The sequence below is a fragment of the Propithecus coquereli genome, unplaced genomic scaffold, assembly GCF_000956105.1.
Source record: "Propithecus coquereli isolate 6110/MARCELLA unplaced genomic scaffold, Pcoq_1.0 Scaffold84, whole genome shotgun sequence".
Taxonomy (NCBI): Eukaryota; Metazoa; Chordata; class Mammalia; order Primates; family Indriidae; genus Propithecus; species Propithecus coquereli.
Window position 1 is genome coordinate 111,819 of NW_012154618.1, and position 24,267 is coordinate 136,085.

Below are 24,267 nucleotides of genomic sequence, written 5' to 3' on the forward strand. Positions count from 1 at the left end.
CCAATAGGTGCGCCTTACTACCCCACCCTACTCAGGCCTTGAAAATGACACCCTCTACCTGGCACCTGCCCATTTGCTCACCAGTGGCCCCAGGAATGACTGACTGGGCAGTTCTGCTGGGGGCACATGGGAGGCTGTGGGGGGGTGGGCAGGACCCCAGGCTGGCATGTCCACATTCTGTACAGGCCCCAGCAGCTCTGCACTGAGGGAGGTGCCAAGCCCCAGAGCTGGGCGCAGCCTTGAAGGAAGACAATGCAGGCTGGAATATCAGGCTCAGGGAGGAAAGCTGGAAACCTAGTCCTGGCTGTCTCACGTGGCCCTGACCAGGTGTGAGTTCAGGTGGTTAGAGGCCTCGCGGAAGCCACTGGGGTTATGGGTACCTGCGGAAGCCTCCGAGTATGAGCTGGGCATAGACCAGCCAGGTACAGGCCCTGTGAGCAGCTGCTCCAGGCCCTCCAAACTGATTTTCTATTTCCTCCCAGGGTGAGGGATAAATTGAGCAAAATATTTGCATATGACAGAATATTCCAATTTTCTTAATATTAAAGAGCTCTTTAAAGTAAAAATTATATTAAAAAGATGCCTAAAATTGGCAAAGAATTTGGACAACTCATAGAGAAAGAAACACAAAGAGCCATTAAACTCGGAAAAGATGTTCACCCTCATTCATAATAAAATCTATTAGAATTACAATGCAAGGAAATGCACTTTTACCTGTCAAATTGGCAAAAGGTTTGACAATATGCCACGCTGGTGAGGGTGTGAAGTGCTCTCATATGAAATTGCCAACATTTGACTTTTCTGACCTGTACAAGTGGCAATTTCATGTGGTTCAACCTATTATATTGTTTATTGAAGTGTAAATTGGTATAATCACTACAGAGGGTAATTTGGCAATATTGATCAAAAAAATAAATGTATTCCAAATAGTTATTGGTCAAATATATATAACATAGAAAATATCATAAAAGGGCATTAATTACATGAATATTTGTAATAGGACCTCATGGACTCCTCAGCTCCCCATCTGGCTGGGTGAGCCAGTGGGCACTATGGAAAGAACACGGACGGGACTGCAGAAGACCTGGGCCCCAGTCCTTGCTGTGCCTCACACCGTGTTACCTGCTTAAGTACAGTAGCGCTCCTGCCCCCAACCATCTTTGGTTTCAGTTACCCACGGTCAACCATGGTCCAAAAATATTAAATGGAAAATTCCAGAAATAAGTTCTTCATAAGTCTTAAATTGCATATCATTCTGAGTAGCACGATGAACTCTCACACTGTCCACTCTGTCCCACCTGGGACGTGAATTGTGCCTTTGTCTAGCATATGCACGCTGTATAGTGTGTACGTACAGAAAAAAACATAGTATATATACAGGGTTCAGTGCTATCCATGCTTTCAGGCATCCACTGGATAGGGGTTCTGGAACATATCACTTGTGGTTAGCGGGGAACTACTGTATACAAAGTAATGGCACAGCAACTATGACATCTGATCCTTCCGACAATACACTGAGGAATTGGAGTATTACTGCTTTTACAGCCAGTAAAGTTAAGGCATGCAGCTGAATAAAATCTTGGTGTGTATTTTGAGAACATTTTGAAGCCCAATATTCTTTTCCTTTAGCTTCCCTGTGTGGTCTTAGACAAGTTACTCAACTCCAACTCTCACTTTCCTCATCTTAAATGAGAGCAGATGAGAGGTGACGTTTCCTTCATTTTCTAACATCCCATTTTCCAACTACCCTCTTTTAAAATGTCCTTCTTTCTTTGCATATTTTAAAACAGTTATGTTCTCTCCCAACCCAACATGAGATTCTATTCCCTCAGAATGAGAAGAGCTTGCCACTGTGATTCCCAACACAGTCTATAGCCCTCTTATGCTATAGTCTCCAAACAAACCAATTTACATTAATATTTGCACATTAACTGAAATCAACTCAGAGGTTTCCCCGTGTACTTCCTAGCTGTTGTCCTTATTGTTTGAGATAAAACACTCTCCATAGTTGCCTGTTTCTTGAATCTATGCCTACAGCCACTGCCTTGCCCCTGCCAAGTTGAATTTTGTCTAAGGAAAACGATGTTTGATTTTTCAAAGTAAATCAGACAGATAGATGGAGAGTTGAGATGAATAGTTAGGTAGATGAATGGATGAATGGGAAGATGAAAGGATGAGGAGACAGATGTCTAGGAGGGAGGGTGGATGGATGAGTGGATGGGTAAGTGATTCAGTGGATACACAGAAAAAGACAGAAGAATGGACAGATGGGTGGATGAATGGATGGGTAAATGGATACAAAGATGGGTAGGTGGGTGATAGGATGGATGGATGCATGCATAGATGGATAGATTGATACATAAATATAAATAATCAGACTTAGATGGAATAAAAGATACATACTCCGTCCCATCTTCACCACTTTGCACTGTGATCTGGGAAGCCCCCAGTTTGGGTGAAAAGAGATTTATCACATGGTTGTTCCGGAGGAACTTAACCTTCTGGATTTTTCCAACATTGATATCCACCTCAATGTAATGTACGTGACTTGCATCTGGTTTGAGGGAGCCTCTGAAAATATAACATAAATGTTATACCAGCTGGATATAGGAACACATAAGATGATAGTACTCCATTGTTTCACCAAACAATGGCTGCTGTTGTTGGTTTTCGGCAAATACCTCAAATGACTTCATATGCATCTGGGAGCTGCCCAAACACAAGTGTATTTGTGCATAGCACACCTTTTAAAAATATTGGACCCCAGATTTCCACTATTCTACTTTGTCCCTAAAGAAAAGTCAAATATTTGGGGTGGCGTATTAACCTTATAAGTTCTTGCTACAGGACCAGTTGATGTAGTGTCCTAGGTAAAGATGCATGTGGTTCAGCCAATGCCATCTGTTAGCGTCTCATACGTAGGTAGCACAGGAAGTTGTCAAAGAAATTTACCTCAATGTGAAAATTATTACGCAAAGTTAGTGCAAAAACAGAATCTAATTTTACCGCACAGGTTATGTGTTTGTCCAACACATATTTACCAAGCACCTCTCTATGCCCAGCAAAGCCAGTGCCGAGGCCACACAGCAGGAAGAGGCTGGCCCCAGGCTTAATGTGTACCTGTGTGTGGTAATGAATTGTGTGTTGGAAATGTGCCATACAGATGTGCATTGCCTAAGGAGAGTTTGATGTTCATAAAAGGCAGGTCAGGTGATTGACATCCCAAAAGGAGTTAGCACATGACTCATTTTAAATAGTGAGTTCCCTCTCTCTGGGCCTCACTCTTCTCTTGTGTAAAATGGGATAATTGAACTCTTAGATGCTAAGACTTCCTTCCAGCTTGGACATTCTAGGATTCAATGGTTCTGTATAATAAATGCCTAGATTTATAAAGGAGTTTATACCCAATGTTTTATGAATAATCTATTAAAGTATGGTTATTGAACTTACTTGAAAATCTCATATTGTTTTGAATTTCCATTACTCCCATACAAAGCAATCCTGATGTACCCTGTCACTTTCTTTTTTTCCAGACAGTGTGACTGATACCTTATATCTCCAGCTTGTCCAAAGAAATACAATCAGTTCAATGAACTCATTTTATTGAAAAAATGACCCAATGGAAGCATTATTGTTCCAAGCTCTGAATCCCCTATGGGTGGGAGGTAAGGGGGGATGTGACTTAATTGAATTCCTGGGACCCAGAATTCAGATTCTAGGTGGGGGTGAGGGACTCAGGGGACAGTAAATACTGTGGTTCAGCAGAACCCCTTACCAACACAGTAAGGTATGTGTCTTTGGACAAATGAAGGGCAGCCGGTTACTGCACATGTGTGTCCTGACCGATACACGGTGCGGTGGACTGAACGTCTGTGTCCCCGCAACATTCGTATGTTGAAATCCTAACCCCCAGAGTGATAGTATTAGGAGGTGGGGACTTTGGGAGATAATTAGGTCGTGTGAGAAGAGCCCTCATGAATGGAATCCGTGCCCTTATGAAAGGGACCCCGGAGAGCTGTCTTGCTCTCCTTCTGCCATGTGGGAAGATACAAGACGATGGTAGTGCACCAGAACCCAATCATGGCAGCACCCTGATCTGGTACTTCTAGCCTCCAGAGCTGTGAGAAATAAAATTCTATTGTTTATAAGCCACCCAGTCTATGGTATTCTGTTATAGCAGCCTGGACCGACTGAGACACTTAGTGTATTGCATGGTGTTTTGTCACTTGTCTTTTCACTTAATATTCCTTAGACATTTTCTGTCTTCAGTACATAGAGATATATCCTTCTTTTTAATGGTTACATGTAGTATTTAATAGTATTTAGTCATTTGCCAACTGGTGGACATTTAGATTTTCCCCTCAATCTTTTGCTATTATTAATAAAAATGAGTGAACATCCTTGAACATACCTTCTTATGCACACATGCAAGTACTTTTCTACCGTGTGTTCTGAGAAGCAAGTGACTGGATTACAGAAATATGCATATAAGACTTCATAGATACTGCCAAACTGTTATCTTTCACGGTAAATATTGTGAGGGTTACATGGAATACGGTATGTGAAAACTGTTTTGTAAAGTGCTATATACATTTTTTTAAAATTTAAAACTCCCTTAGAAAACAACTGCTCTTCTCTCCAGCCATTATATGATATTATTTATAGCAAACGACTCTTGATTGATTTTACTATCTTGCACTTTTTTAATGAGAAGCTGAGCAAAACAACAACAACAACAACAACACAAGATGTGTGTGTGTGCGTGTGTATGTGTGTGGGTGTGTAGCAGGTCTTCTGTGACAGATAATCATAACTGCAGTGACTTCTTGACTTACAATGACTTTACCCTTACCTCATGTTGTCCTCTTGTTCCGCTAGTAGATGCATCCTTCCTGCAACAGGGGTGGGTGGACACGTGACCCAGCCTGGGTCAATCATTGTACTTTATTCTCCTAATCAGGATTGTTGAGTAAAGGGGTACACATGAGATCCAAGACAAATTCCATTCTACTATTCTTACGTTATAGCTTACTGGTTGTAGTTGAGTTTCCATCAGTTGCTACCAAGGGTCCTGCCTAATAAGGCTGGCACACCTTTTAAAATTATTAATATTTGCAAGCACTTTAAGTGAGTAAAGTGAAAACTTATGAGTAAAGTTACCACTTTCTCCTGTGTTCAAAAAATGTTTGTCCCACAGCACTGGTATTCCCCTTAAATTGGTCAGCATAGTGCCCCATTTTGGGGCATCCTTCAGCTGGACAAGGGAAACAGCCATTCTAGTGGAAAAAAACCATAATTTTTTCTGTTAGTGGTAGGCCTTTGATTAACTCAATCAATCAATGCATTTATCTACCTATCTTACCATCTATCCATCTACCCATCCATCCTCCATCCAGCCTCTCATCTACTACTCATCTATCCTTCCATTCATCCATTCATTCTCCCATCCATCCACTACTCCATGCATGCAATTATTTGTCTGCCTATGCATCCATGCATCCATGCATCCATCCCCAGAATTGTGCACAGAACCATGCTAGGCCCTTCTTTCAGCTTCTGTGTAGACTGGAAATTTTTCTAAAGGAAGAGCTGGGGACCCCAGGGAGGGCCCAGCATAGTCTGCACCTCTCCCCTCCCACCTCCCACTCCTGGAGGAAGAAGTCTGTGAGAATTTCCAGTATCTCTCCCATTGGTTGCAGAGTTACACCTGTATGTTCTATTCTAAGCCAAAGTGACAACAACATGGACGACAGGGCCACCAACATCTTCCCCAGCCTCCCTGGTGTGACCTGCCTCCTGAAACTCACTGTAGGAGGCACAGGGGTAGCCCAGAAAGCCATCGGGGTTGAGGATACTGCTTGCATAATACTTGTGGCTTCGCAGGTGATTGCAAGCTACAAAGTTGGAAGTCCCTGAAAAAGCAAAGGCCAAAGGAGCTCAAAGGAAGCCTTTCACCTGTGAAGTGTGAGCCATTCTGACCAAGTGAGGAAACACCTCCACGTTTCACCGACGAGTGCCAGCACTCCTGGACACTTTGGGGCACTGGCTGAGGCCAGGCAACTGTTGAGGAGTGACGAGTTCTAACAAGCACATTGATCCACTCCTCTAGGGGCCAGGAATGTGTTGTAAATGAATGAAGAGGGCTGGGGATCTGGATCGTGGTGGGGGAGACAGAGAGAGTCAGAGAGACAAAGAGACTAAGAGAGAAGAGAGAAACAGCATTTAAAAGGGATCCTGCACAGCCCGGCCAGTTGTTACATGTTAAAGGCCCAAATTTCTTGGTCTTCTAAGTTTTCATGAGAATCTCAACTTTTACATGAAAATCTTCCCACGCCTCAGTGGTAGCAGTGCATCCCCATTTTTAAAATAGTGGCCATGCAGGCCCATGTAATGCTGCTGTGGATCGCACTCGCCCCCCGTGTGAGGACTCCGGGCCACCAGGACAGGCCTTTCCTAGAAACCAACCTCTTCTGTGCCTCGGCCTCAGGCGGAGAAATCTCTTTGCTGTGCCGGCACAAGGCACAAGGAGTGCACAGTGAGGTCGCCGTGGCCCCCAGCTACTCTTTCAGTGCATTAGTCACCACTTTCAACTCAAGTCCTCTCGTTTGGAAAACTGTTTTTTCATTCTGGCTACTTGGTACAAAACTTCCCATGGAGTAATTCACAGTGACCTCGGACACAGCTGGGGGCCAATCCTGGAGGTTGGGTGGGCTTCACCTCCCACCTGCTGTGGAAGGAGACCCCTTCTGGTGCCGGGTGGATCTGTTCTCCACGGCTTCTGGCCAAAGCCGGGTTCTGTGTGCCTCACGCCAGCGTTCATCACCAGAAAACAGAACCTGTTTCAGACTTAATTGTTTCTTTTATCCAAAATTGCTGCCCAGGGACTCCATAATAGGGGAGAAAGTGGATTTAATTGTTCCTCAGTGCCCAGCGCCTGGGTGACTCAGAGCTCAACACAATAGAAACACACTCCAGAGTTCATGGACTTGTTCACTCTAAATTGCCTCTCTAATTAAACCTGGGCTCGTTCCTATTATGTGAGCCTTGCTTGTCATTTGTGGGAGGGGGCAGCTATTATTGTGACACTGGTGTTCTTTCAGGGAGCAGGGAATAGCCACATCTTCCCAGAAGTTACCTGGTACAGAGCTGAGCGGTCAAGAGTCCCATTTACTTGTCAGTGGAAGCTGGGGCTGCTTTATCAACTCTGCTCTTTGATGTCAAGCACATGGAATATTAAAATCCTGCACAAGGCCATTCAATTAAACTTAAGGGAGTATGTAGTGACTGCTTTGGGCTAGGCCCTGAGCAGGGTACTGGGGTGTTTGGGATGCCCAAGGCACAGTCCTTGGCCTCTGGCAACTCCCAGCTCAGAAAAATAAAGACAAATAAAATGATCAGGGCTCAAAGCCTCCCCTTTCAGGGAGGAGAGTGAAGCCTAGTCTCCAGGGAGAGGGCAACACAAATAGCCAAAGGCTAGAACAAGAGGCAGCTAATGTATATGGTACCTTGAAGTCACTGAATGCTAGGGGTATGTTTCCTGTTCTCTCGGATGAACAGAAATACACACCAGCAGCCACCATGGGTTCCCCCAGACCTCCAGGCCTTCCCCTCCCACATGCACCCCAATCCCTCCTTTGTGCTCTTCTTACCAGCTCAGTCCCCTTCCATTCCCAGCACCTGACAACAGCAACCAGCAAGAAAGTCAAAGCCCTTTGACTCTTCATTGATGCCCTGAAGTTCTTTAAGGAGCAGGTGCTGAAGGTAGAAGGGACAGCCCGAACCAGAGCTGAGTATTTTCCAGTGGGCCAGTCAGCCCTCATCCCAGCATCCTGACCACCGGGGGAGATAGCACAGGCTGGGGCATGAGATCAAGGCTTTATAGTCGGAAATTGGGCTTCAATATAGGGTGGCCTTAGACAAACTGTGTAACTTTTCTGATAGTAACTGTCACATAGCATTGTTGTGAAAATGCCTGGTACAGAATAAGCCCCCAGAAGTGGTGGCAAATTCAGTATTAGGAAGGCCAGACCATACATTCTACTTTCTCCCCAAATAGAGCAATTGCTGTCTCTTGAATTTACTTACCTTCCCATATTCCATTTATATCAATGATGATTGAAAGGATATTTTTCTGCATCCAGGCATTTCCTTTCCTCCATTTGGAAAGAAATCCAGGTGGCCCACCTTTTGGCTCATTCCAAAACCTAAAATATTCGAAGCAGAGGTGAGCAGGAAGCTAAGTGGTCCCAAGTTAGGTCGTGGCCACAACAAGATGTTCAGCTTGTACCAATCAGAGACAGAACGTTCTTTGCAGATTCTCCCCTCAGCGCAGCCACCACCACCTCTAGCTCTTCGGAAAGTTCTCAGAGATGGGTACTTGGCAAGACGAGGACGGAAAAGAGAACAGATGGGGGAAGCTGGGCTCTGGCTGAGTGTGCACACATATATTAGTATATGTGTCTGTCTGTCTTGGGAAGGCCCTGGACAATACTGATATGCCTTGATACCATTATGCACCCGTAGAAACCTATCAGGACTAGTGCAACTTTTATGACTTCATTCATTTTAAAATTCTGATTTCTACATTACATTTTTATATTGAAAGCCATAGCTTAACGGCTAGGAGCTTTGGCTTTGAGGCCCACAGGTCTGTGATCAAATCCTTGTTCTACTTACAGATTTAGTGATCTTGAGAAATTAATTAACTTCATTGAGAATCAGTTCTCAGTTATGAAATGATGACAATGATACCCACTTTCTAGGGTGTTATCAGATTAATGAGATAATGTGTACAAAATGTTCAGTGCAGCACATGGTAAACAGTAATTGATAACATCATTATGATCATCATCATCATCAAAAACATATCCTTTATTGGCAAATTTATGAGTAGTTACATAATATTGGAAAAAGAACATTGATTTTAGAAGAATTAAATAAAAGGATAGATTTAGTCTCCAACAAAACAAACTGTAACCGAAGCTTTGACAAAAGAAGAAAAAAATACAAAAGTTAACTTTGTATTTTGCAAGTACCGGTCAAGTATCAAAAATTACACATCTGCCACTTTAGGTATTGGTAGACTGGGGAAGGATATAGGGGTTAAGGATTGAGTGAAAACCCACCATACACTATAGAATTGTTTTTTGTCTAACCTGAGGCTGCAGGCTGATACCACTGACATTGTACCAGTTATTTATTTGAAGCTGGTACCCATTTTGAATGGTTGGTGCCCAAGCCTTTCTTGTAGTTAACCATTTTGAATAGCCGCTCCCTGAAATTTGTGTGTATATGTGTGGAGGTGGACCTGGGCCCAGTGTCATCAATTCTAGCCCTGGTCATCAGGAGATGGGATTGAGGAACTCACCTAGGGAAGGGACTATGGGAGCAGAATCCGTGTGAATCACATCCACAAACGCAGCATTGGATGGGTCCAGCCGAACCTCCTCAGGCGTGCCCTGGAAGCGTGGCTCTGCTGGATCTAGCCCCGAAAGGGAGGAGTGGACAAGCTGCACTGTAAGAAAAATTGGGATCTAAACCCCGTCCCTGCAAACTGAACATGAGGATTCTCAGGCAAAGGGCCTCATGCTCTAGCAGCTATGGTTTAGGGGATTGGGTCTGTAGCTCCTGGTCTGCTTGGGAGAGAGAGGCTGGGACGGAAAGGCCAGGAGTGGGGTTGTTGCCTGTGGAGGAACATTTGGAAATCCCTAGTGCTTGGCTTGTGGAGGATTGGCGGAGCACCCTTGCCTCCCACTGGCATGTCCATTTTTCTTTCTGTCCTTACATGTTACCATTGGCCATTGCTCTGAGAGACTGAAGCTCCCTGGCCTTCCCCAGCTACTCCCCAGTCCCCGAGCCCTGCACACTTCTATTCCTTTGTGTCTTAGCTCATGCTGTTCCCCAGCCTGCTGTGCCCTTCCCCACATTCTTCCTTTATCTAAATCTTTTTCCTCTCAGACCCAGCACAAACACCACCTCAGCATGGTTAAATGGAGAATCTAACTCCTCTCCTTTCTTGGCCCATTCCATCCACATTGCATTATTTTGCATCTGTTAATTCTGCTGTGGATTTTATTTGCCTACTCCGTTGTCTGCCTCCTGGACTAGACTGTGAGTTTCCTGAAGCAGGGGCTGTGCCTAGGTCCTCTGTGCCCAGGAGTGGGCCACACAGTGATCTGTATTCTTGCCCCACTTCTGCTCCAGGCCAAATGTATGTCCTCTCGGAGCGTCAGCATCCTTATCTGGAAAGTAGGAATAATGACAACAGGCCATCTTACAGGGTCATTGTGAAAACTCCATGAAAAGATGTAAGAGAAAGCACTTGGAAAACTACAAAATTCTACATAAACATCAGCTGTTATCCCCCATCCTTCACCCAGTGCCTTGAGCAAAGGGATGTTGAACTGTTTGCTAAAGTTATATACTGATTCGGCTGCACAAAATAAATAGTTGTGTCTTTGTCTTGTATGCATTCATTCTGCCTAGTGATTCATTCATTCATTCATTATTTACTGAGCACCTTCTATGTGGAAGGTCTCAGCGAGCCACTTTCACTTTCTGCTTTCTCCTGGCACAGCGAAGACATTCAATAAATTTTACAGAACTGATGAATTTTTTATCATCTCACTTTTTTAAAAACTTTGCCTAGCAATAATAACCCTTGAGTCATGGATTTAATGTGCTAGTTAAATCTTTCTTTTTAAAAATAAATGTATTTTTATTTATAACCATCTATTTTCTATTAATAATACACATTAATTATTTTTAAATTTAAGTCCGGCATCAGCTAAAATAGAGGACCAGTAGGGGCGCCCTTCGCCCGGGAAGTGCACGGGCCGAGGCTCTAACTGCGTGCACCCCGGGTCTTGGGACCCCGGCCCGGCCCCTGCGCCCCCTACCAGTGATCCTGCCCACGTGGCCCCCCAGCCTCCTGCCCGCCTCCGCGGCCGCGTGCGCACCCAGGCTGTGGCCGATGAGGTGCACGTCCTTGGGGCTGTACCCCAGCTCCGTCTGCGGAGGGACGGCACGTCAGATCCCAGCGCACTGCATGGGGACCTGCCGGTCGGGAAGGAGGCGCGGGATCCTGCCAGGGATCGGGTCAGGACCCGGGCTCGAAACTCGGGAGGAACGACCGCCGGCTCGGGGATCGGACGGCGCGACAGGCCCCCAGGCTGCAGTCTGCGCGTCCCAGGGCCGGGTCGTGCGCGCGGCAACAGTGCTGACCAGCGGCCGCCGCGCCAACTGCAGGCGGCCACCCTCCACCCCGCTGCCGCCTCCCTTCCCTTCTCCCTGGCAGGGGTGGGACCTGTCCGGGAGAGCGTGGATAGTGGCCCCGGCCTGGGCTCCCTCAGGACCGTGGAAAGGGCCTCCCCTCACGGGCTGGCTGATACCTGCTGGGCAGTCCCTCTTGCGCTCTAATAACCACCACGGCCTGGGAGGACGGCCTCACTTCAAAAGGGGAAACTGAGGCTTCGAGGCTATTTTACCCCAGGCCCCCCCCGCTAGGAAATGATGGGGCGCGGTGTCTTCAGGGCCGTAGGCAAGGGAGGAACGTTCATCTTAGGAAGGGCATTTCTTGCTTAGAACCTGGACTCCTTGCTGCCAGCCCTGACCTGCCCACCGGTCCCCAGGCTGCCTCTGGGTGCAACGCGGTGCTTCCCTGCTCCTCTCTCTGTCCCCGGCCCACGGGACGGGCCCAGGCAGTGTTTTACCTACAGAATTTGTGTTAAGTAAGCGATCTCCGCCCCCACGACCCGAATATTCTGCACGGCTTGGGAATATGCTGTGCGGGCCCCGAGTCTCCAGTCGACAGAGATGCAGTTCACCTTCTCCACTTTAAACATTTTCTGGGGAAGACAAACAAGGGGCAGAAACCAATTTATAAACAGAGATAGGAATTCACATCCATCGGGTAACTAGCTTGTGTCAGAGCTTTAATATTCCTTACACCCATCATAACTTCATCCTCCTGCAACACTATGAACTGGCCATACTAACACCTGCTTAATTGATGTGGAAACTGGAAACAGACCTGGAACCGGTGACTTGTCTGAGGTCTCGCAGGTGGTTATTGACACAGCCAGGTCAAACAGACCATCTAACAGATCTGTGAGCAAACTACTACCCAACAAAATGTCAAATTCAGCTCCTCGGTGGCACCAGCCACATGTCAATAACCATATGCAACCAGTGGCTCCTGATTTAGACAGTGCAGATGTAGGACATTTTCATCATTGCAAAACGTTCTAACAGATAGTGGTGCTTTAGAGGGTAAAATTTAAGTGTTTTTTTTATGTCATGCAGGGGTTTTATATAAACCATCAGGGACACATGCCAGCAAGTTTGCTGTAGTCTCCAACTTGGGGAGACTTTCTGACTGGACTCTGTATCTCTGCAGCCTCAGAGGAGATGGTGGGCTAGGAATTGGTAGGTAGGGAGAACTTGGCAATGGATGCCCCTGAGAACCAGGCTTTCCTCTGTGGCTTTAGGAAGGACCCAGCCCTCCCTGGAGTATTTTCTTTCCTCTCTCTGGGGTGTTGGGGGTGCTGTTTAGGAATCTGTGTGTTGGGTGCTGGCCTCACGAGCGAGTGGCCAGGTGAGGAGAGCGGCTCCTACCTTGCACAGGTCTGACGGCCAGCTCTCCTCCCCCTTGTCTAGGAAGCCGTGGATGATGAAGCGTGTCTTGCGGTCCAGTCGGAAGTTTGAAGCCTCGATGGTGTCTGGGTCGGTCGTAGTGATTCGCTGATTTAATTTAAAAAGATGATTTTGAATGTTGGCCTTTCCAAGCCATGGACCTGAGATCACAGGTTCAACTCCCATGAAGTTGAGTCAAACTAGAAGGAGCTCCTGACCTGGGGTTGTGGATAGAATTCAGAAAGTCCAAGTTCATGGACTTCTATTTTCATGAATCCCTAACTGAAATCTAGCGTCTCCGTTAATCACGAAATTAAGCAACAAACCACAGTGGTATTAGCAACACCCGTGACTCTGTCCCAGTAGAAGTCACAGACATTTTTTAGGTTACATTGTAGTTATTGCAGATATCTCAAAATATCATTTATACTCATCACTATTTTAAATGACAGTAGTTATTAGACCAACTCCTAGATCCCGTTAGTGAGATAATAAAGCAGCACATATATTACTATTAATATATCACATATTTATATTTTTAAATGTTTTGATAACTATTTTTCGATATAATGGGGTTCTTTTGTAATCCAATATATTTTATTTTATGCATTTAAAAACATTGCCATGAGATGGGCCTGTAGGCTTCCCCAGGTGGCCAGAGAGGTCTCTGGCACAGAAAAGGTGAAGAACCTCTGGGCTAGAGCATTAGGCCTGAGGGCAGATTCAGCTCAGTGGAGCTGTGTGACTTCAGAACACATTCCTAAATGCCCACAGGCCTGCCCCTTCCACAGACCCCATGGACAAGATGCCAGAAGGAAGATAACAAAATAGAAATAGCACAGTAACCATGTCCAAGCAGACTCCCGGCTACGGGCACTAAATGGAAATTTGTCACATAGGGCCCCACAGTGGGTGACCTCAGGGACCTAGAGACAGACACCTGACTCTCTATACTGTCAGGGACCAGAGCTACGAGCTGCTTGAATTCTTAGCAAGATCTTCCTTGAAACTGTCTCCTGCTTACTTCTGACCCCCTGGAGCAAGCTGTCACCTGGCAGGCCTTCTGGGAACTGAACAGTGCTCCAAGGGGCCTCACCTTTTCTCTTTTGCGGTTAAATGTCCCCCCTGCCCCACCTGTCTTCTAGCTCCTCAAAAAGGATTTACACCTCCTCAGCCTCAACTCCTGAGGGGGCTTCTCTCCCTCCATTTCTAGGAGACAGACTTTGCTGGGGATACCCTGGCTCTGGGTTTCTCCGTAAACGCTGTGCATACCCGCCTCCTCCCAGGGAAAGTTCCAAGGCAGTGACTTATGCCTTTGACAGCCAAGTGAAGACTCCACTGTGGGGGCCCAAATACACCCTCCATGCAGTCATTACATGCCCACTCTTACTTGGAAGTTGTTTGGGTTTTCATTTGTGTACAGAAGAAAGCCGGTGTCAATGTCCTTGGGGGCCCAGGGAAATAACTTGAAAGGTCGCTGAATGATTCCTGCCCATGGTTTCTCATCAGAAAGCAGCCAAAAGGCTGGTAGCAGATCTCTCTCCCTAAGGCAGAAAAAGCCACAAACAGGACTTTGTGAGGTTCTAGAAAGGAGCAATGTCATATCTATACAGGAAGACTCTGCAGGACCAAGCACAGCTCTGGCGAAGGCCAATGCTGGTCTTTCTTGGTTCACCAAACTTCTGTGGTGGTAAGAATCACCCGGGGGTGGGGTGAGCATGTACACTGCATATACACATTCCTAGTTCTCTCTTTCCGAGATTCTGATTCTGAGGGTCTGGGGAAGGGCCCCAGAAACACATATTTAATAAGTGCCCCTTATTATCAGGCAACTTGGGGAATCGCTGATCTACAACCTGCTGCCTTTAAACCATGGCCTCTTTCAGGAAAGTCCCAGGTGGCCCTTGACATATACTCACCCGATATCAAGTATTTAGCAAGTGCCGATAAACTCTGTAGTACAGAGACGCTACGTCTTGACATCTCCATTGCATCCAGCACAGGCCATGCACACAGTAGGCATTCGCTGGTGTTTGTCCCATTCGCATGTCTTCGTGTCATTCTTTTATGCGTGCTTTTTTTCAAGTTATTCTCTGCCATTTCAGATTTTCCCCATTGCTCTTTGAAAAGGCAAATTCCTTAAGAACAGGAATGATTTCTTTGTGCATCACACTGCATGTAGTAGGGGCTCAAAACACGCAATTGATGACCCAAATAACCATGTCTAAGTCTGAGAGTGGTGGCAGCTACTCACCTCTGACTGTGGCCAGGAGGAGAAGGACAATTGTCCAAGACAACAGCATCTGCATGGATAAAAACACAGACACTCCCAGACACCCACGTGCACAGTGTGAGGCTGGCAGCAGCAGGACCCACCCAGGGCAGGAGGCCTGGGGCAAACATGGGAGAGTGAGTGGAACAGATGCCCAGTGGCCTGGGCCCCACAGGTCTCTCCCTTGAGGTGGGGGCCCTGAGGCTGAGGCCTCCCAACACACAGAGTTAGACAGCAGCACACATGAACCCCGGGCTCAGGGGCTTCCACTGCAGTGGTTTCTCTTCTATGGGCCATGTCCCTCTGGCAGCCAGGACTGCCCCAGCCCTGCCAAGTCCCCTCCCCATGTGGGGCCGTGACTTACTGTGCTGCACCAGAGCTTCCACTCAAGGCCCAGCAGTTTGGCTGTGGCCTTTTATAACCTGGCTTTATCCTTTGGACTCCTTAGAGTAGAGGCTGGGGCAGGTTAGATATGGCACTGCATGTGGGTACTCTGAACCTAAGTTATCATAAACACATAAAGCCAGCTCAACCCGGGGAGCAGGATTGTTTATAAAGTAAGATTCATGGAAAGCAAAACCGACTTTGGAGTGGGAAAGGGCTCTGTTAGTCTGAGTTTACAGGTTCAGTTGCCAAAAGATTGTGTTCCCAAGGTGATAACTGGGAAACGCCAAGCGGTACATAGCACCTTTGGATCAAAATCCCTTTGGACACACGAACCCCAAACCCATCATATTGCCTGTTGCTCTTGACAGATGGTGCAAGGATGGGAAGTGAGAGTTTGTGAAGATACATGCCTTCTTTATCTTGGGGGTGGGATTGGGGGAGAGATGCCCTCTCCCCACTCAGTGAACCTAGACAGAAGATAAAATTGAAGGCAACCTCACAGATGGAGAAGCTCAAAAGGAAGATGAACATGGTTTGAATATAACTTTGTTTAGAAACAATATAGTTTATTTTAAAAGTATTTCTGAGCTGCACTGGCTATACCTTGGCCTGGAGATAAGAAGTGGAGGTGTTTTCTTTCCTTCATTGCCAGAGGAGAACATGGGGGAATAGCCAGGTGACCTCTTTCCATGTTTTAAATTGGCATATAGTTTAGATACACCAAAGTGCATAGGTCTTAAATTTAAAACCTAAATATAGTTTAATGAGTTTCAACAAATACCTATTCCTATGTATATGCCCCAGATCAAGATGTAAAATATTTTCAGCAGACAGCTCCTTCTGCCATCCTTCTAACAATACTCTGATTTCTGTCACCATAGATTAGCTTTGTCTGTCCTACAATGTCATATAAATGGAATGAAACAGTATGTACTCTTTACTGTTTTGCTTTTTTCACACAAGATGTTTTTGAGATTTATCCATGTTGTTACGTGTATCACTAGTTGGTTCTTTTTTTATTGCTGGGTAGTATTGGTATATTTCTGTGAGACTATATCACAATTTGTTTATCCGTTCTTCTGTCGGTGGACATGTGAGTTCTTTCCAGTTTGGGGTTATTATGAACGCTACTTCTAGGAACATTCTTGTCTAGTGTAACATAAGTCTTTTGGTGGACATATGCAGACGTTTCTCTCGGATTTATACCCAGGAGTATTGTGGGGGCCTGCGGTGTGTGCATGCGTAGCTTTAGGAGATGCTGCCAGTTTCCCAAAGTGGTTGCACCGGCAACCACTTGTTGTAAACTCCCACCGGCAGTTGGGTGGGAGCTCCAGTTGCTCTGCATTCCACTTCTGCCCTTTGATCAATCCCAGAAGCGCTGAGGTTGTCTGTAATTTCCTGAGGGTTTCCAGTGTAGAAAAATAGCGTTTTTCAGTGAAACTCCCTTCTGAGAATTCTGAGACTGGAGGTGAACAGTGTGGCACTGAGGGAAGCCAAGGAATGAACTTCCCTATCTCAAATGGGCTTAAGTCAAGTGGAGGTTTAAGGAACTGGTAAAGTGATGACGAAGCCTGAATAGGGTCGCTGATGCCTCAGTGAATCCAAAGCTTGGTGTTGGCACCCACTGCCCTTGGAGGTGTTCAGCAGCTGAGGGATGACACCTGATCCAAAGCTTGACTCTCATGCTCATAAAGGACCCCAATGAGGATGCCGGAATGACAGTATTAGGCTGAATGAAGCCCTAAGCCCATGACATGGGACCAGTGGCTGCCCGTAGCTCTTGGAAAAACATCTGAACTCCTTACTGCGCCTTTAAGGTGCAGTGTTATCTGGACCTTCCCTCCCTCCCTGGCCTCACCTGTGTCTCTCCCTCACTCACTAAACTCCAGGTGTCTCTGGAAAGTGCCCATCTCAGGGTCTTTGCATATTCTGTTTCCTCTTCCCCACACACTCTCCGCTTTCCCTGTCTAAGCCAGAGTCATCCCTCAGGGCTCAGTTTACAAAGAAGACTTTTTCAACCCTCAAATTGAGACTAGACCTTCCTTAACATCTCTTATCATGTTCCTTATCTTTCCTTTCATAAAAAGCATCCCAATTGATAATTATATTTCCATGACTATTTGTTTAGATCTTGCCTTGATAGAAGGGTCAAGGTCTGTATAGCCATCACCGTGTTGCTGGAGTCCAGTACCTAGCAGTGGGAGATGATTAATAAATATTTTCCATATGTAAGAATGGGGAGTTAGAAGTTAATGTCTCATCGAGTTGGTGAGCTGGATAACTCCCGTTTGCCTCTCCACATTCAGTCTCCTGTCTCCTCCTCCTGCCCTGTGCCCAGGACTGCCTTCCTGGGCTGCTTGGCTCTTGGCCTTCTGGTTGGGTTCAGCCAATGGGAGGCACCAGCAGACGATCAGAGGGTGGGAGGAGGAAGAGACTGGATTATTTATTCCCCAGGCTCTGACAGGCGCAGCTGGCCCCTGGACTCTCCCTAAGAGAGAATGATCACAGCTGTGGCCTGTGGTCCATTTTAGGTGTTTAGCTAAGCCTGGAGTATCTTCCTTTACTGATTCTATATTCCTAATGAAGATTTCTGTCTTTATTAGGAGAGGGTTTTGGGTTGTGTAGTTCTTTGATTTTTGGTTTTGCTACCCATATAGCAGCTAACCCATTCTGTGATTTGATTGTAGCCTTTGGTGAGGTTTAGCTAAGGCATTTTCAGATAGTCTGGTGGGTTCTTATCTTTCACATTCGCCTGGTTCGGGCCACAAATTAGTCAAGGAATCCAGGGAAACCTTCTCACCTGAGTGGCCAGTGGTGTCTCATCTGGTCAACATCCATCCCAGAGGGCAGAGCTAGAAAGAAAGGGGAGGAGGTTTTGGTTCCTTGAGGCAAGAAGTAATTCTTCTTATTTCCATGTCACAAGGGTCTGTTCTATAATAAATACCAAGGCAGGCCATGGTCATGCTTGCCCTCAAGGGGCTCACTGAGGCAGATTTGCTCAACATAAGGGAAACTTTCCAAAGGCTCAATTCAGTGGAAAATAGAATAGGGTTTTGTTAGTGGGGAGTGAGCTCCCTGCCTCACTTGAATGACATTGCAATTTGAGTAGAGGTAGGCAGAAGTCAAGCATCAGGTAAGGGTTGACTTAGGTGATCTACTTCCAAGGCCATTTTCAAATCTGGGATCCTACAAGAAATTTTGGAAACTACAACCTGGAGAGAGGATTCTGCCTTCTATCCAATTAAGAGTCACCCTGAAGGAGTCCATTATTTAAAGAGAGTAAGAAATAACCTAAGAGGTAATGATGCCGAAGGTGATGAGAAATATGCGGAACAAACACATCTGGGGAACACAGTGTCAAGGACAGGTGTTGAGGACCATGGGAGACAGCTGAGTATGGGAAAGGACTTAGATAGTGGTGGTTCGAAAGGTATCCTCAGATAAATGGCAGTGATCAAATCCAAGCTCTTAGATTCTGTGAAATACTCAAGAAATAGAGAGTCTTGTTTAATTCCTATTTTACAGCTCAGACAATAGAGGACAAGGAAGGTTAAAGGGCTTAGTATAGGAGCAAATGGAAGAGTAGGGCCCTGATGTCAGGCCTCCACTTCCTACTATGGTGCTATTGTCTCTCCTCTGCCAGGTCTCAGTTTGTTGATCTGTGAATTGGTGGAATCTAGGCTGATCTAGTAAAATTGTCCCTGCACCAAGCTGCACCCCAAAGAAGGCTGGATAACCCTGTTATAGTTACTGGTGGTTGGGGGTTGGGGAAAGATGAGGAAGACACACTAGGTGCTCCCAAGCAGTCCAGAGCCTGCCTGGTCTCTTCTGCAGGGTGACCCAAGGCAGGCCAGCTGGGCTACAGGCTGCCACCCAGGGGCACTCATTCACTTCCACTTGCCTGCCCATGCAAAACCAGCTCAGCTTCCCTCTCCTCTCTGGGGCATCCAGAGGACCCAAAGCTCTGCCAACTGTCTGATGTGGGAAAGAAGTGAAGGTCAGCACCTGTGGGAAAACTCACTTGCTGACCACATGGTTGGCAGGTGATAGGTGGCAGGGCCAAGGTCTGGGCAAGCCCTGCCAGCTGGCACAGCAGCTGCCCAGGGGATGGGAGTGGCTTGGGTCTTCCTTTGCTTGCACCTTTGTCCCTTAACACCTCCTGAATCTGTCCCCTCCCCTCATTCCCCCTGCTCTTGCCCTCCTGCAGCTGGCATCACCTCTTTCTAGGCCACTGCATGTCCCACTCCAGCTCAGCTTCCTCCCACTTCCCAAAGTCCCTCCTAGCTTAATCCTGTGGGTGGCTCCTCATTGCACAGAGATACATGATTCACATACTGGTTCACATATTCACATTCATTTTTATGTGGCTGCAATGTGCTGGACACTCTTCCAGCCTTGACAGTACAACGGTGAACAAAACATGCTCCTTCCCTGCCTTCCTGGGACCTATGGTCCCATGGGGCACAGGCAGTGATTACCTACAAATACATAATTACAAATGATCAAAAGCACAAAGAAGAAAAAGCATGTGAGGAGGGCTTATATATGGGCTACCACATAATTTGGGCTTCATCTAAAGAGAATAACTCCGTGGAGAGGGATCAGAATTCATACGGAATCCAAGCTCCTAAGCTGTGCATGTGAGGGTGGTGTCTTAGTCTGTTTGTGTTGCTATAATGAAATACCTGAGGCTGGGTAATTTATAAAGAACAGAAATTGATTTCTCACAGTTCTAGGGGCTGGGAAGTCCAAGATCAAGGACTCGGTGTCTGGTGAGAGCTGCTCTTGGCTTCCAAGATGGTGCCTTCTTGCTGTGTCCCCACGTAGTGAAAGGGGACAACAAAGGATCCATACCACATCCTCACATGACAGAAGAGATGGAAAGGCCAGGCAGCTCTCTGAAGCCTCTTTTATAAGGGCATCAATCCCATTCATGAGGGTGGAGCACGCTCATGATTTAATCACTTCCTCAAAGGCCCCACCTCTTAATACCTCCATAATGGGAATTAAGTTTTGACATGAACTTTGAAGGGACCCAAACATTCAGACCATAGCAAGTGGACACTGCTATGGTTGAATTGAGTTCCTCCAGAAAGGTATGTTAGAGTCCTAACCCTCAGCACCTGAGAACAAGACCTTATTTGGAGGTAGGGTCTTTACAGAGATAATCAAGTTAAGATGAGGTTATTAGGGTGGGCCCTAATCCAATATGATTGGTGTCCTTATAAAAAGGAGAAATTTGGACACAGAGACACACACATGGGAGAATGCCTTGTGAATATGAAGGCAAAGATGGCCAAGGAACGTCAAAGATTGCCAGCAAATCATTAGAAGATAGGAGTAAGGCCTGGGACAGATTCTTCCTCACAACCCTCAGAAAGGAGCAACTCTGCTGACACCTTCATCTTAGACTTCTGGCCTCCAGAACTCTGATACAGTAAATTTCTGTTGTTTAGGCCCCTTGGCTTATGGGACTTTGTTATGGCAGCCCCAGCAAACTAACAGCCACCATCTGGTCTCTGCCCAGCTTCATTTCTGCCACTCTCTTGATGCCTTCCCAGCTGATAAATGCCTATATTGAAGGGCTCACAGTTCTGGAAGGAGCCTGTTTTTCCCCTCTTCTGAGTTTTTTCCCAACCACCACCCCGCCCCAGCTCATTTCTCCCTGCGCCTTCATTCCAGGTCCCAGGGCAAACTCCCTCTATTGTCAAAGCCTGTGACACTGGACATCTCTTCCACATTTTCAGTTCCAGATCATGCTGCCCAAGATTTCTCAGACCTCAGTACATACATGAACTCTATTTATTCTAAAAAATTCTTGAAACCTCCTGGAATTTTGCTGTTGATTTCATTTTATTAAGCATCAACTCAGGAGACAAAAGTTCTACTGCAAATTATCCTGACAAAAAGAAAGTTTTATTTGTATTACTAGTAAAAAAAATAGATGATCATTGAAATGAAAACAAAAAATTAGTAATTTCTCAGAGAAGAGTGTGCATGGGAGCCCTGGGAGCTGAATATACTTGCATCATGGCAGATGGTCACCTGCCTGCACCTGGGGATCACCTGTGGGCTTTATAAAAAGGTCTGTGGCTTATGATTGCTCTTTAATTGGTCAGGGTAGAGATTGGAAGTAGATCACCAAAATGATCTTAGAAGTAGATCACTCCCTCCCCAGAGAGCCCCAGACTTCCCATCTCCCCAAGTCAGTGTGTTTGAGTCGTAGATCTATGGCGCTGAGCTTGGACTCCCCAGGATGTCAGGAAGTGGATGCTAGACAATCACACTGATTGGCAGTCAAGGTCCATGGTCTTGGAACCTGCTATTCTTTGCTTTCCTGGGAGTTTTCTCCAGCTGCATATCTGATAAAAGGACGTAGGTTCCAGGACAGCAATATAGGGATGTGGGAGGAGTGAGCTGGCTCTGCTCCAGCTCAAGTCTCCATCCATTGCCTCCCCTGCCCCTGTAGCTGGGACCCAGGTCACTCCAAGTCATCCTGAGGCTCAGGGTAGCGCCTAAGCTGCGTGCTTATGGTGTGTCCAAGAGCCTTGGAAGTCTCCCACCTGGCTTCCTTCTTCCATAGCTCTGTGCTCTTCTCACTTTTCTCCCTCTTTTAAAATCATTTTTCCCAAATCATCGTTTATACCTGAGGAGTGCAGTGAGACAGGCTTTCCTTGAGCAGGGAGCAGGGTTCTTACAAATGGACCACCAGCCGCACCCTCTCCATTATACCTAGGTTCCATTCACCACCCTCAGAGGTCCTCATCACCTCTTGCCTGGATATCCACAGGGGCCACCTCCTCCTAGCTGGCCTCCCAGCCTGCAGTCTCTGTAGGACGTCTTCCTTCAAACTTGGGCGTAAACCCACTGGATCTGTAAAGCCTTCCCATTTTGATCCTCCCCTCTTCTGGGACACCCTGTCCTGGGACTTACCTTGCTTCTATTTCTAGAAGGCAGCATGGTAGTGCTTATTGGGGGCAGCACTCCCTACTACTGCGTGCTCCCTGACAAGGCAGAGTTGGTGTCTTCTGCTTTCCACTCTCCCCAGTGCCTGGTACAGGGGTGGGAACAGAATTGGTGTTTGGTGTTTGCAGAATCCACCTTGCATTGATTGAGCTCTTTGCCAATAGGGCGCAGCTTTGCCTGGGGTGTGGTAAAACTGTGACAAAGGGCCTCAGCCTGGGCTCTCTTCTCTCTCGCTGGGTGCTAGGTGTCCCCTGCCACCGCCATCATCTTTATCACCCTCATCATCACCACTGTTTAACCGAGCACTCCGCCCTGTGCCCTGTCCTGGGAGGCCTACAGTCGCTCCTTCCATCCTCGCCACAACACTGCGTTTGAGGGATAACTGGAACCTACTCGCATTCAGGTCTGACGTGGCATTGCTGGTTAGAAACAGAGGCTGGGCACCGGAACTGCCGTGGTGGGATGTGGGGCCTGGTGATGCAGGAGGAGACCCTCTGAGGAGGCAGTGACCTTCCCGGATGACCTCAGGCTGGGCCACCTCAAAGAACGCCCCTGTCTCCCAGGGTCTGTGTGGGTGGGGCCACTGATCAGTGGTGACGACTGATTGGCCAGGGGTTCCCCAGGGGCCCAAGCCGATTGGCTGACAGATAGCCCCGCCTACGCAGGGCCCATTCCGTGCGCTCCTTCTAGAAGTCCTGCCTCCCACCCCTCCTCAGCCAGCCCCGCTCTGAGAGGGCTCCTGCCCCGGGACGAAGAGCCGGCCACAGACTGCCCCTGCTCAGGGGAGTCGGGGCTGGAAGCCGGTCCGCGCTCTTCGCAGGTGCCCGTCACAGGCTCTGCATACCTCACCCAGGGCCAGGGCCGCCCAGTGGTCCCATCACATCCAAATCTGCCGCCGCAGAGAGGCCTCATCATCCCGGGACATTTCCCCCAAGGTGAGTCAGGAGCCCGACCCTCTGTCTTGACTGGAACGCCAGGTTTGAACAGCTACGCCCCTCCCCACTGGGCCTCAGTTTCCCCGTGAAAGATGGGGGGCAGGGCTAAAGCCTGGCAGAGCTCTAGTTCTGCTGCTAATTGCCACCCCTCTCAGGTAAAGAGAAGACAGGGGGCATGGCGACCAAGGGAGCTGGGGAAGAGTGGTGTGTGATCAGAAGTCAATGGCGAGAAACCCAAGTATATGGAAATGCTCATGAAATTTTTAAATGTTCGACTCCCACTTGTCGCCACGGGCGGCAGCTGACGCCAAAGATGGACGTGTTGAGTAGACAGACGCGTCAGTGGATTTTATTGATGTGAACACAGCAGGCATTCCTGCCTGGAGTTCAGCAGGGCGTGACAGTGAGCAGCACGTCTTCTCTCACGGTGTCTTCGCTACAGAAGTTGTACCTGTGGAGAAAAATGAGTGCTTTTTAAGTGTTTGGGTATCTTTAGCGAATGCCCCGGTGATTTGAGTTGTCAAACCAAGGTAATTACTGATTTACAATTGAAAAGAAATGAGGAGAGCATAGGGCTGTAGCTTCAACCAGTTCCTGGAGAACAGGTTGTACCAGGGCTTTCTGGGGTGGGTTTCTGTTACGTTATAACATGAATCTCTCCAAACATCCTTAGGCACAAGCCAGCAAAGATACTTACACTGTCTTCTCCTCTCCCTTTTGCACGGTGATCTGGGCTGCACCCACTTTGGGGAGGGTTGGATTTATCACGTTGTTATTCCAAAGAAACTTGACTTTCTCAATTGTTCCAACATCAAGCCGTGCATCAAACTCACTGGTATGGGTTGTGCCTGGTTTGATAATCCCACTTGACAGAAGCAGAAACAATCATGTTCATAAAAATGAGTTCTAATGACCATATACAGCTTTGCTGCTTTTTTTTTTTTTTGATTCTAGACAAACAGGAGTATTTCTCCAAATTAGTTTCCAAATAAAGGATATAGAAGTGGAAAAGTCAGCTATATGCCAGTAGCCTCAAACTATTATTTATTGTTTTTTAAACTCTAGTTAATTTTT

General features: G+C 46.9%; 2 protein-coding genes across 2 annotated transcripts in view; both read right to left on the reverse strand.

Annotated features, from left to right (window-relative positions):
* Nucleotides 1–309: 309 nt before the first annotated feature.
* PNLIPRP2 (pancreatic lipase-related protein 2) lies at nt 310–15,408 on the reverse strand. Its single transcript, XM_012663871.1, is given in 17 exon segments — nt 310–403; nt 2,404–2,571; nt 3,451–3,527; nt 3,529–3,562; nt 5,145–5,177; nt 5,179–5,276; nt 5,764–5,912; nt 8,086–8,133; nt 8,136–8,204; nt 9,368–9,514; nt 10,899–11,010; nt 11,712–11,846; nt 12,616–12,741; nt 14,024–14,142; nt 14,145–14,177; nt 14,888–14,936; nt 15,270–15,408. Coding segments are annotated over 16 exon segments (1,491 nt in total). The 5' UTR covers nt 15,270–15,408.
* An 8,164-nt stretch (nt 15,409–23,572) lies between these two features.
* The window catches only part of PNLIPRP1 (pancreatic lipase-related protein 1), a 13,959-nt gene continuing 13,264 nt past the window's right edge, over nt 23,573–24,267 (reverse strand). Inside the window, 2 exon segments of the mRNA XM_012663899.1 lie at nt 23,573–23,644; nt 23,891–24,058. Coding sequence (XP_012519353.1) covers nt 23,581–23,644; nt 23,891–24,058 — 232 coding nt within the window. The 3' untranslated portion in view covers nt 23,573–23,580.